At 39.1% G+C, this 13,410-nt stretch overlaps 1 protein-coding gene across 2 annotated transcripts in view; it reads left to right on the forward strand.

Annotated features, from left to right (window-relative positions):
- dnah10 (dynein axonemal heavy chain 10) overlaps nucleotides 1-13,410 on the forward strand; it is a 313,740-nt gene that overhangs the window by 265,000 nt on the left and 35,330 nt on the right. For both annotated transcript variants that reach the window (XM_042101375.1, XM_042101376.1), the window contains 4 exons: nucleotides 5,800-6,029; nucleotides 7,436-7,709; nucleotides 8,135-8,239; nucleotides 8,371-8,525. In XM_042101375.1, the coding sequence (XP_041957309.1) occupies nucleotides 5,800-6,029; nucleotides 7,436-7,709; nucleotides 8,135-8,239; nucleotides 8,371-8,525 (764 nt within the window). The remainder of the gene's footprint in view (nucleotides 1-5,799; nucleotides 6,030-7,435; nucleotides 7,710-8,134; nucleotides 8,240-8,370; nucleotides 8,526-13,410) is intronic.

The following is a 13,410-nucleotide window of genomic DNA, read 5'->3' on the forward strand; positions in this document are numbered from 1 at the left end:
TATTGCGGCTCTGGTCGCATCTCCTGGAGGGCTAAAGACTGTGCCCTGCTTGCTGCCTACCAACTACACAGCACAGCACCTTGCAGTGTGTTCAAACTTTGTTCTCAACAACAGCAGAGACAGACTGTCACCTGGTGTCTCCAGCTTCGTCACACACCAACTCCCTACGCTCCGAACTGAATACCGCTGAAATTAATGCTGCTAATCTCTGACAGCGTCAGATGTTTGGTGCGCCATCCCAGCGAGCTTTGCAGCACATCCAGAGCCCTTCCGCAGTCAAAGCTGCTATAATGAATGTGAGGTCTCTTTCGAACAAGACCTTCATTCTTCAGGACAACTTTACATTCGTCAGTTGGACTTTCTATTCATCACGGACACTTGGTTTAACAACGGTAATATCATTCCATTTGGTGAACTTTGCCCTCCTAAGTGCAGCTTCTTCAACTCCCGAAGGTCTACTTGTCATGGAGGTGGTCTAGCAACAGTGTTTAAAGACTGTTTTAATTGTAGAATTATACCAACTGATGTTTACTCTACTTTTGAGGTTCAGCTTTTATGCTAATTCCCCTGTCCTCTGTGCATTAGTGTACTGTAGTGATGGGGACAAGACCGCCTATGCCGAGTCCGAGACAAGACCGAGTCTTTGAAGGGTCGAGACCGAGTCCGTTGGTTTTCAAATACAGTCAAGTCCAAGTCAAGACCGAGTCTTTGAGGAAGCAAGTCCGAGTCGAGACCGAGTCCTTTAGGAGTCGAGACTGAGTCGAGACCAAGACCATAAAAACATGTCAGTTTTCATATGATTTAATATCACCCCAATTAATAATCAACAGTTAGGCCCAGGCTTGGAATTTCACCATTTTAGGGGCAAGGCCACTTGGCCTTCAGTTGGGCATATTTGGTGGGGGGCACAAAGGCCACATGTCAGGGCACCAAGGCCAAAGTTATCTATACAGTAGTAGGCTATAAAAATGATCAAAGTTGTATTTAGCCTATTCACAGCAGTAGACCTGAATCACTGTACTGTATGAAACATTACAAAAACATGAAACATACATGTTACATACATATTACATAGAGCTGTAAATCATCTGATCATCTAATATTTAGATGTCTAGGCTATATTTAATATTTATATTTATTTTATATTTGGCCTGTTATGGAATCATGTATTGAACAAGCACAGCTTTAAGAAACTGATGCAACCTAGATGCATGCTTAGCATTTTTTGATCATGAAGACTCCTTTCACAAACTCTTACTCAGCTGTATATCTAATTTTAATATTTACCTATATCTAGGCAATATTTGTAACATTTATTTTGTATTTGGCCTGTTATGAAATCATGAAGAACGATTTAAACACATTTTGAAACCTAAAGACCAAAGTTGGAGACATGAATGTAGACCTTGCTGCAGATTACATTTAACCGGAATACTCTGGAACTACTGTACAGGGGACTGCTTTACACCTTTGTGTTCGGTAAGGTCTGCTGTTTATTCTGATATATGGTTTGTCATGTGTTGAACGAAGGGTTCGTGAAGTATTCCACCGAGATGAATGGGTAGGGAGATGGGTGTAGCACCTTATGTAGACGTTATGATTAAATGTAATTATATTATTTACTTTTCTCGCGAACCGTTCACCACAGCAATTAGCGGCTGTTTAAAAGCTGAGAAAAAGTTCTTTCATGTGATGTGATACATGTGCCTGTGTGATGAGTAGGCTTAGCGATTGCGAGTATTTCAACTGAGAAGAATGGGTGAATTTGGACGCACTTTCTGTCTTGCCATGCGCTGTCATTTTCTCCACTGTGTAAGACTGAATTAGTTTGCGCTGTGATGCTAAGATTATTTTGACAGGCTATAGGCTAAATAAAAATTGCTATTAAACGGACGCAAAGCAGAATATTGAAAGAAGGGGGCACCAAGGCCAACAAGGGGCAAATTTAATTTTGATTTTTTTTTATATGAACATAAAAAAATGCGTTGGTCTCGAGGACTCGGTCTGAAATTACGAGTCCTTCTCCTCCCACTGTGGTCCAAGACCGAGTCAAGACAGAGTCTTTGAAGGAACAAGTCCGAGTCAAGTCCGAGAAAGCAGAAATCAGTCTTGAGACCGGACTCGAGTACTACATCACTGGTGTACTGTACAGACCACCTAAAATTGGTGCTATTTTTTATCAAGAATTCTCTGACCTTTTATCATTCATGGCCACTCATTTTGACAAATTATTGATTCTAGGGGATTTCAACATTCACATCTGTTGCCCATCAAAACCTTTCGTTCATGAGTTTTTATGCATAGTGGACTGTTTTGACCTCACTCAATCAGTGATGGCACTAACACATCAGAAAGACCACACTCTAGACCTTGTACTTTTGTCTGGCTTCTCTGTGTCTAACTTAGAAATTGTTGATATTGGTATCTCTGACCACTCTATGATTTTGTTTGAATGCTCTATGTTTTGTGTACCAAGTTTGCTAGGCCAAAAAGAATGTTAATCTTCTGATTAAAAAAATTGACGGCGTTAAAATGGGTTTGCATTAATGCTGTTAATAACGCGTTAGGTGTTTACCTAGATTAATCATTGAATTTCAATAAGCAAGTCAGTAATAGTGTTAATGGAAGCTTTTTTTCAATTAAGAACAATAGCTAAATTAAAGCCCTGGCTCTCATATGCTGACTTAGAAACTATAATCTAGACTAGACTTCAATTAGTCCAAAATGCAGCAGCTAGGCTCCTTACTGGAACTAAGAAACATCTGCACATCTCCTGTGCTGGCCCAACTCCACTGGTTACCTGTCAAATACAGAATTCATTTTAAAGTTTTGCTTTTTGTTTTCAAAGCCCTAAATGGGACGACACCACAGTATACTGTATCTGTGATCTTTTAAGTCCCTACTGTCCTTCTAGGTCACTAAGATCTCCCTCGCAACATCTTCTTTCAGTCCCCAATGCAATCCTAAAAGCAAAAGGTGATAAGGCTTTTTCTGTTGCTGCCACTCGACTCTGGAATAATCTATAGAAATTAAGTCCTGTACCATAGAAACTACTTTTACCTTTAATGTCCATTAATTCTCCCCTTGTTTGTTTATTTATCATATTTCTATTTCTTTTCAGCATTATATTTGCTGCCATCTTTAACATTTTGCTCTAGGCCTATAGTAGTAGTAGTTTTAGTAACTGTGTCTTCTTTATCTACAATCATATTCAGTTTTATCATTACTATTATTTTTTGTATTCAGTTATTTTTTGTCCTCTCTAGAGCAGTGTTTCTTAACTGGTGGGTCGGGACGCAAAAGTGGGTCGCGGAACCGTTTTGGGTGGGTCGCAGAGCTTGTGGTTAAAAATAAATGGAAAATTTAAAATGCTACCTTATCAGATCTAATATTGGACCTTTATTTTGATAAACTTTATTCGTAGCCTACATATCAGTCATTGCCATGGACATAGACAATGTTTATGTGACAGGTCATGTTAGACATAATTTTAGTGGTAAACGCAAGTAGGCTGCTACTCTGAATATTTGAAGTAGCCTACAGTAGGCTCGGATATGGATTCACTTAAACTGATGACAAAATAGGACAAAAAATCCCATTGCAGTAGATGGCTGGCACATGAGAGCATGAAACCATCAAAACTAAAATGCCACATGAAAACAAGGCACCCCTGTCAAAGTGATACCTGTCGAGTACTTTGAAAGGTGACATCAAGAGTTGAAGACTTCACAAATGTAGGCTAATGCCAAACATCCGCATGTTCCAAACAAGTAGGCCTACAGGCACTTCGCTTACCATGTAGCTCACAATATCCATTGGCTTGAACGCTACAATATATGGGTCACGACTTTATGAACATGGGAAATTGGGGGTCCCAAAGCCAGACCAGTTGAGAACCACTGCTCTAGAGGACCTTTCTAAACGGGAATATCTCCCACACCATACATACTACTGAGCTCATTCCTTTTGTTCTCTAAAGAGGACATTTAGGACTTTTAAATGGTATCAAATTTATAGAGGTGGGGTTTTGGGAACTTCCTCTTTTTCTTCCTGGAAAATGGCGTCCTTAACCACATGGACATTTTAATAAAGAAAGAGGAAGTTCACAAAACCCCACCCCCATACATTTGTTATCAATTAACGTTTTAAAATGTCCTCTAGAGAGGACAGAATGTACCTCTGGTAGTCAGGAGGATATCATTTATATTTACAGTGCATGAAAATGCAATCTACTGTTATCCGATTTCTTCTTATTATTCTTCTTCTAACGCTTTTTCTGCATTCTGCATTCTGCATTCCAACTGTCAGTTATCATTAACTATGCCTCTAGCCTACTATATTAAACCACCACCTACCTAGCAACCATTGAAATTAAGCATCTATGTCAGTTTCCATAGCAACCAAGATGATTATACTAGCAAACCACTGTAATAACTCTTTTATTTCTGATAGTAGCCACCATGGACACCCTAGCAACAACCTAGAAATAACTTCAAGTACCCTAGCAACAGCCTAGCAACCACATTCACAGTTAAAACCTAGCAACCAGCATAGCAACCACCATAACTACTCTAGCAACAGTCAGTTGTCATCAACTTTGACTCCTGTCAACTGTTTCCTCTCCCCACAACTGTTTCAAAATAAAAGTCTTCACTGCTATAATCCCCTATTAAATTATTTAACCATTTAAACTATCCAACGTTTTAACTGTTCAACTATTCCAACTGTCAGTTGTCATCAACTATGACTCCCGTCAACTGTTTCCTCTGCCCAAAGCTGTTTCAAAATAAAAGTCCTCACTACAATAATTCCCTATGAAATATTTGAACCAATCCAACTGTCAGTTGTCATCAGCTATGACTCCCGCCAATTGTGTCCTCTGTCCACAACTGTTTGGCAGCCTGGGCTTTTCAGTCAACTAGTGTGATCAACTCCCAATCTATATTCAACTTTTAAACTGTCTACTTTTAAACTATCAACTTTTATTAAGCTGTGCAACCACCATGTCTGTCCTAGCGTCATTTTCATGCACTCGTAATTCCCTGGAATTACATTCTCTAGTTTGTTTTATTACTGTGTTTATTTTATTTTAACTCTGTGAGCACCCTGGGTCAATTGCATTACATTTAAGTGTGCTACAGTGCCTTGCAAAAGTATTCACCCCCATGCTAAAGTTGACTAAAAAGAGGAATAAAAAATCTCTCTCTCATCTTTTGGAAATTGGTCTTAATGCCTTAATTAAAAACATGAGGAAAAATCCAACCTTTTCGGACACCAATTTTCTTTGTGAATGAATAATTTATTGTAAATAAATAAATGTTCTTCATTAAAATACAGGGTGCATACATATTCACACCCCTACAGTATATTAAACCTATGTTGAATTCCCATAGAGGCAGGCAGATTTTTATTTTTAAAGACCAGTTATTTAATGGATCCAGGATACTATGCATCCTGATAAAGTTCCCTTGGCCTTTGAAATTGAAATAGCCCCACATCATTACATACATTTCACCATACCTAGAGATTGGCATGGTGTTATTTCAGTTAGCCTATTAGCTAGCCTATCGCATTGAGCTCAATGAAAACAAACCAGCTTTTTCGCAGCCAGAGAGAGGTTGTTGTGTCGTGATTTGTGAAGCCTTGCGCACGCAGTTCTGCCCGAAATAGATGCCCAATAAGGGCCGAAAAAGCATTACAATATGGCCGCCGAGTGAAGGGACTTGCCTAAAAGGATTCAAGTATATCAAGTATTTTTTTATGTATTTCTAACAGATTTCTCTCTTTTCTCTCTCTCAGTTACACTTAAAGGTCTGGAAGACCAATTACTCAGTGTGATTGTTGGTTTTGAGCGGAAGGAGCTAGAGGAGCAGCGTGAACGGTTGATTCAGGAGACTAGTGAGAACAAACGCCTTCTGAAAGATTTGGAGGATTCACTGCTAAGAGAATTAGCTACCTCCACTGGAAATATGCTTGATAATGTGGAGCTTGTCCACACATTGGAGGAGACCAAATCCAAAGCCAGTGAGGTGAGTAGATGCACATGCACTGCAGAAATGAGAAATTCTCGTAATTATTCAAAGTTCAAAACAGATAAATTGAAATGCTGTTCTTCATAGCCGGTGACAACCAATCAACTAATGACATAAAGTTGCGCTTCGTGCTGTTAAAGGGAATGACAGATGTCATTCTCATTGGTTTCAATGATGTTACGCCCAAAACACACCCATGACTAATTAAGAAACCTAGGAACGCCTTAATGAAAACACTCCCAATGTGGACTGGACATCCTACTAAATTTAAATAAGCTTTTGACTAGTGACCATTTGCTTTAGACTGTCACAATAGGGCCCAATGATCTAGAACACAAATCATTTTGTAGAAACATACATCATCATATGAGATTTGCCACTATGTGACTCAAAAATAGTTTTTGTTAGCATAAGTGACATGTCGCTCTGTCTGCCCTCGTTGTCTAGCTGTGTGCCATCCTGAAACATCTTTAAATTCAGGACCATTAGCCTAACACTCATTTCAATTTGGGGCCAAGTCTCAAATCCAAAGTAGCCTGGGCTATTTGAAGAGTCAGTTTATTGCACATCATTTTTACGTCATTTTGAATAGCCACTGCATAGGCCTACCCGTGTTTGACATCATTTTTACGTCATTTTGAATAGCCACTGCATAGGCCTACCCGTGTTTGTTGGCGTGTAAAATCCACGGAATCATTTCATGCAAGCAAACTGCATACAGGGAGACATGATAATCATCCAAAACATCTTGAATCTTGACCCGTTCTCCGTCTTGATTCAGTGCTGACAAAACTCAGCTTACCCTCTCTGTTTCTGGTCCTGCGCTGGTCCACGCTGGGCCATGTCAACCCATCCCATAACCACTCATTTCATGTATAGCGCCACCTAGTTAAAAATGAAAAAGCAAAAATGAGATTGACTTCTGACCAGGTTTCTCTTGGTCAGTGGCGTAATGCATTTTAGGTAGTGTACGATAGTGAGTTTTAGATAATGCGCCAGACCACTCCCTAGGTTGTTAATTACCACACCCCTAGGCGCATTGTTTAAAAAATAGATGTGCAAAATATGAAAATAAACTTTGCGCCTGCCAGGGTGGGAAATAGGGGCCATAGATAGATTGAAACCTTTCAAAGCCATTTGAATTGATTGATTGATTAATTCCTGAAGCTGAAGACAATAATGCGCTATAAACTCTTTCCAATATATATGCTAGGAAAACTATTACAACATTGTCAGGTCATTGAGGCAACAGAGTATTCAAAATTAAAGCACAACTAATTAAAATCAACCTACTTAACTATCAGATTAGCTAATAACTCATTACATTCAGCAAATAATGGTTTATCATTGTTAGACTTGGACTGAATCTGGGGTATCTCTTGTATGTTTCTGAACCATTTTAGGTGTTTGAAAAGCTGAAGTTGGCAGAGAAGACATCTATTGATATTGACAAGCTTCGTGATGGGTACCGTCCAGCAGCAAAACGTGGTGCAATTCTTTTCTTTGTGTTGGCAGAGATGGCTTTGGTTAACAGCATGTACCAGTACTCCCTTGCCTCTTTCTTGGAGGTGTTTGATTTTTCACTTCGCAAGTCACTGCCTGATTCAGTCTTACCCAAGAGGTTGAAGAACATAATGGACACCCTCACTTACAATGTCTACAATTATGGATGTACAGGTTAGTTGGGGTTGAGGGTTACTACAGTGGAAACTGCTCCACTTTTGTTGAGACTTTTGTCATATTACATTATGTGCTTACATAATTGCTAATGTCTCCAATGTTTTCTCAGTTAGCCTTTTAAAATTATATCAGATTAGTAGACAGAATGTGCCTTTGGAACATTGGACAGATGGTTACTGATAATTGGCAATGTAGATATTGCATTAAAGATCAGCCATTTCTTTCTACAAACCTTTTGCAATTATGTAAGCACATAATGTAATCTGAAAACTGCCCTGATAAAAAAAAAAACAATGCAACTGATCTGGTATTCTGTCTATAATGGAGTGGATTGGACATTACCCTAAACTTTTGACCAGTATTATATATCGTATATCTCAAGTTTTCCCACTTGTTTTTTTTTAACTCACCTGTCCTTTCAGGTCTGTTTGAAAGACACAAGTTACTCTTCTCCTTCAACTTGACCATTAAGATTGAGCAAGCAGAGGGCAGAGCTCCTCAAGAAGAATTAGAGTTCTTCCTTAAAGGTCAGTGCCTCTTTACAATATCATATCAGAAGACACATTAACCTAATGGCTGCCATGATAATAAATCTGTTATCAATTATTACATTTTTTGATATGAAGATAAAGGAAAAGTTTTGTTTGCCCATGTTCAGGCAACCTCTCTCTAGAAAAGAGCAAACGGAAGAAGCCTTGTGCTTGGTTGCCTGATCAAGGTTGGGAAGATATTGTGAGACTGGCTGAGCTTTTCCCTGCTACATTTGGCAGCTTAATGGATGACATAGAGAACAATCCCTCGGATTGGAAAGCTGTGAGTAATGCACTGCAAAAACTGCTTATCTAATAAAATCTTAACCAAGTGTTATTAATCCGGGGTTCCCACGGGTCATGGAATTTCTGGAATATCATGGAAATTTGATAAAGTCTATTTCATACATGAAAAGTCAGGGAATTTTATCATTTGTGGGGCAAAATCATGGAATATCAAGGAATTTTGTTATAGCAGTTTAAAATGTATTTACCAAAACGTTATGCAAACATATGTCCATGCAGAATTGGTGTATATCTGCACTGCAAAAACTGCTTAATCTAATAAAATCCAACAAAGATTATTAATCTTATGTCAAGATAAAAAAAACATAGTTTGTATTGTTTTCAGTATAAAGAGACTTACCTAGGGCTTTCTCGTGAAATCATTTGACCTAATTTATTTTAAGACATCTGATCCTGAAAACAAGCATTTTTTTCTGCCAGTGTGTTAAGTAAACTTGTCTTGATAAGACTCCTTAAAATAAGTCTTCTGAAATTAAGACAAAATTATCTTTCGAGAGAGCGCTAGGTAAGTCTTTTACTACTAAAAACAACATCAAATAGTTTCTCACACAATTGACAACAGATAAAAAAAAAAATTTGCAGTGTAAACTTTTGTGTATAAATGTATATACAGTTAGGAACAAAATCATTCATACCCCTGGCAAATATTGATTTAATGTTGATTTTCTCTTGACCAATATATTTGTTCTGACTGAAAATGACACTGCCGCATGCCAAAAGGTTGTAAGACAATGTGGTATAAAAACATTGAATCAGAAAAAGAAGCGTTTTCATCTTTTTTAACATTTTTATGAAAAATGTTGTGTCCAAAATTATTCATACCCTTTTGTGCGCCCACAGTGAGTGTGTTCTAGAATGCCAAGGGCGAGTATGTATGCCCAAGGAGGTGCATTTATAAACAAGATATATAGTGCAGTATAGATGATGTATACAGTTAAGAAGGTAGATTGGTTTACAGTGATATAAATTAACTATAAATATGTACTATAAATATTAGCAGTAACCTTTTAAGAGCAGAATAGATATGGATATAGATCATTTCTATATCATGTTGGGATAATCTGGGTGGGTGGGGCAGCCGTGGCCTATTGGTCAGCGCTTCAGACTTGTAACCGGAGGGTTGCCGGTTCGAACCCCGACCAGTAGGCACGGCTGAAGTTCCCTTGAGCAAGGCACCTAATTCCTCACTGCTCCCCGAGCGCCGCTGTTGTTGCAGGCAGCTCACTGCACCGGGAATAGTGTGTGCTTCACCTCACTGTGTGTTCACTGTGTGCTGAGTGTGTTTCACTAATTCACAGATTGGGATAAATGCCAAGACCAAATTTCCCTCATATACATATACATGTAATATATGTACAGTGTATTGCACAGGTTTATGGGCAGGCTATGGAATATAAAAAAAAGATATATACAGTGGGCATCGCTTTCAAATGACCACTTCAGTCGCGCATTACGAGGCGTGAAGCTGCGTGAAGCTTTAGTACCACTTTCAGCCACTGTGCGTCGCTCTGCCACTCTACATCGCTCTGCCTGCCGCCCCTACTGAAAAAGCAGGAGACTTGCCGAGAGTAATCCCAGCCTACGAATTCAATAACAAAAAAATAAATCATGCATAATTAAACATTACCTCGATTTAGGCTACTTGGGTATGTCTTAAGGCTTGACTACACGGTGGTGACGAAAATCGAAATCGAAATTTGCTGTCTACATTATTGTCAGTGTTGGGGGTAACGCAGCTACGCAAATCAAAACAGTGGTGTGATAATTGAGCCAGTAGAGAAATAACTGTTCAGAATTAATCTGTAGCCTTGGGTAGGCTTCTGCAGAAAACAATGTTGTTGCCGATTTAATACTATCTGGCGACGTTTTTAACAGGCTACGCAATAGAGGCTTAGACAACTATGACCCACGTTTTGGTTTCGTAAATTAATTTGCCCTACTTCTTGACTGCAATGTAGTCAATTGACTGCTTGACGTCATTTTTATTTTTCTGTACCGTAAACAAATACATCTGCTTTATGCCGCAGAATTACATTCATATTTGGCTGACTTCTGCAGACGCGCAAAAAACCACTGCCAGGCCATCCTTAAAAATATTTTTGTTTGCCGTAACCCAACCGACCCTGTCAATTTAGAATCGACCCAAATATTTATTTTTTTCCCCTTTTAGTCCGACCGACTTGCCGGTTGTAAACTTGCGTTAAGACCGACCGATTTTTTTTTACTCTAAACAACCAATACAAATAAAATACTATTTATTTTAGTAGGCCTAAGTATTGTGAATATAAATTGCCTACATACAAACGTAGGCTCTCTTAAATAAAACCCTGTGGGCGTCATCTCTACACCATTGGTTTACGCATGTCACACTATGGCCTATACGCTTCGTTTCATTCACACAAACATCTCGACTCAACGCTTATTACTTGGCACGAAGCTCTGGAAGAACTGTGCATAACTGGAGGTACACCTGTTATCTGAGCAGTCTGTATGTCCTCATTTTGCGAATGCGAGGACGATATGAGTCTGTTGCATAGATGTCTGAGTCACGCATAATGTTTGAAAACCACTGGCTCGTAATCACAATAATTTAACACACGACAGTTGAATACTTCATCATGTTCCCATGCCTACATTTTGGTGAGTAGCATAGAGATCGTTAAAACAATAAAGTATGGCTCTCCGTTTGGGACATCGAAAACTTTCGACTATTTTTAATAGGGTAGACTACCGTTGGAGATGCTGACTTGCAAAGGCCTCGGGATAACACGTTATCTCCACTATCATCAGTCAATGCCTCCTTGATCAAAGTGGGGAATGAAAGAAAAAGTTTGAGAACCACTGGCTTAACAAGTTACCTGCAGTCCAGAACACACAGAATATTGCAACAGAAAGTTGCCTTTATAATCAACTACTATTTGTTCCAACAGCATTCAAACAAACCCTTTATAAAAGTGAAAAAAATATATTCCATAAGAAGTAAAATAAAATACTGTTACTGTAGTAACTGTATCCCAAGCTTCAGCTCCCCACGTCTGTGACAGGCAGACGTGACACCGCTAAATTCTCAGCTTGTTTATACCCCACACTGAACGCGTAAGACCGCTAGGCCCATCACTGTGGGGTGCAGTAGCCTAGCCTACTCTCTGGGATTTAAGTCAAGCAATATAACCATACAAATGTTTCAAAATGAGTAATTTCGGCTTTGTCTGAACTGGAAATGTAAAAAATAAACAAGTAGGCATAGTCCCTATAGCCTAGTAGCCTAATGAAACATACTGGATTGATGTAGTATCTTTGTAACATTATTAAATTAATCTGTTACTATGCCTATGCCTACGTTTGCAAAAGAGAACATTTTAATTTGATTCACAATAATGTTACATTTAATTTACATATTGACAATGAGTAGCCTAGTTTTGGTTGTTGTTGGTGGCGTTATTGCATGTTAGTTATGCCTACAATGCAAAATTGCTTCCTCACGATTGGAAGCTCCTAGCCGCATAGGATTTCAAAACAGGCGAAATGCCACAAAACCGGTTTGTGAATAGGTCTGTGAGTTAGGAGTCCTCTTGACTTCTTTTAAGCTGTCACAGCTGGTGGGAAGGTGTGATTTGTTGGGGGCAGGGTCGGATTAACTGGGCACAAATGTCTGATGGCCCCCCCTGCCCCCCAGTCAACGTGAATCGGGTGGTCTGTTAATAGGCTATGCCGAAATAGTTTTCAACATTTTGAATATTAGTGTCGTGTGAATTAGGAAATGTTCTCAAAGTAGCCTTATGGCTGAAAGCTGCTTGGGATCCCCCCTGACAAGCAATATAACCATACAAACGCACGCACTCATTCTTTCAAAAGGAGTAAATTCGGCTTTGTCAGAACTGAGCTGTGGACGACACGACACGGCATGCCCAATTGAAAATAAATTAACGCAACGCAACACAGACCCCGCTTCTCTCGCGTCAGTCACTGACTTGAACAAACACAGAACCCGCTTCTCTCACGGCAGTCACTGACAGTAGCCTAGAATAAATGCATGGGGAAAAAAACTTCCCCATGACAAAGACATCGTAAAACACTGAAAGTTAATATTTTGTCACTATAACATACATCTGTCCTTTGTCAAATGTGTTATGTTCCAAGTAGCCTACTGCGTAACTCTGCTTCATAAAGTTGAACAAATACATTTGCTTATTTCACAGAAAAATATAAATAGCCACTTAGGGGCTAGCAGAGTTGGTAAATTATGGTAGGCCAACTGAGTGAATACAAACAGGGGAAATTCTTTCTCTAGTAGCTGAGTAGCCTCAGGTGCGCACTAGAGATGCGCGGATGCAGAGGTGGAAAGTAACGAAATACATTTACTCACGTTACTGTATTGAGTAGTTTTTCTGTGTATTTTGTATTTTTTAAGTAGTTTATAAAATCGGTATTTTAAATTTTACTTGATTACATTTTGAGCGGTGTATTGTACTTCGCTACATCAAAAATCCCATCCGTTACTTGAGTAAAAAAAAAAAGTTAAGACTAACAAAAACAGAAAGGGAGAGAAAAGAAAAGATCACGCCCTAAACCACTAGCCTAGTGATAATGATCAGCATGTAGCCTACAACAGGACATGAATCAAGCTGGCGCCATGCAGTCTTTCTGAAAGTGATGGGAGATGGAGCTGGATCACGAAATGCATCAGATTACATGTGTAGCCTAACCTATGAAAGTGTATTTTCCGCTATTTCAATGGGTTGTCTCAGTTCGTTTTAGCACTAATGATAGCGGAGATATTCAAGCAAACACCATGGGATTTCGTGTTTTGACGTTTGTGCTCACCTTTCTTTGGAAAGAAGGTTATTAGCAGTTGTTTCCCC

This window comes from Alosa sapidissima, chromosome 8 (genome assembly GCF_018492685.1).
Source record: "Alosa sapidissima isolate fAloSap1 chromosome 8, fAloSap1.pri, whole genome shotgun sequence".
Classification (NCBI taxonomy): Eukaryota; Metazoa; Chordata; class Actinopteri; order Clupeiformes; family Clupeidae; genus Alosa; species Alosa sapidissima.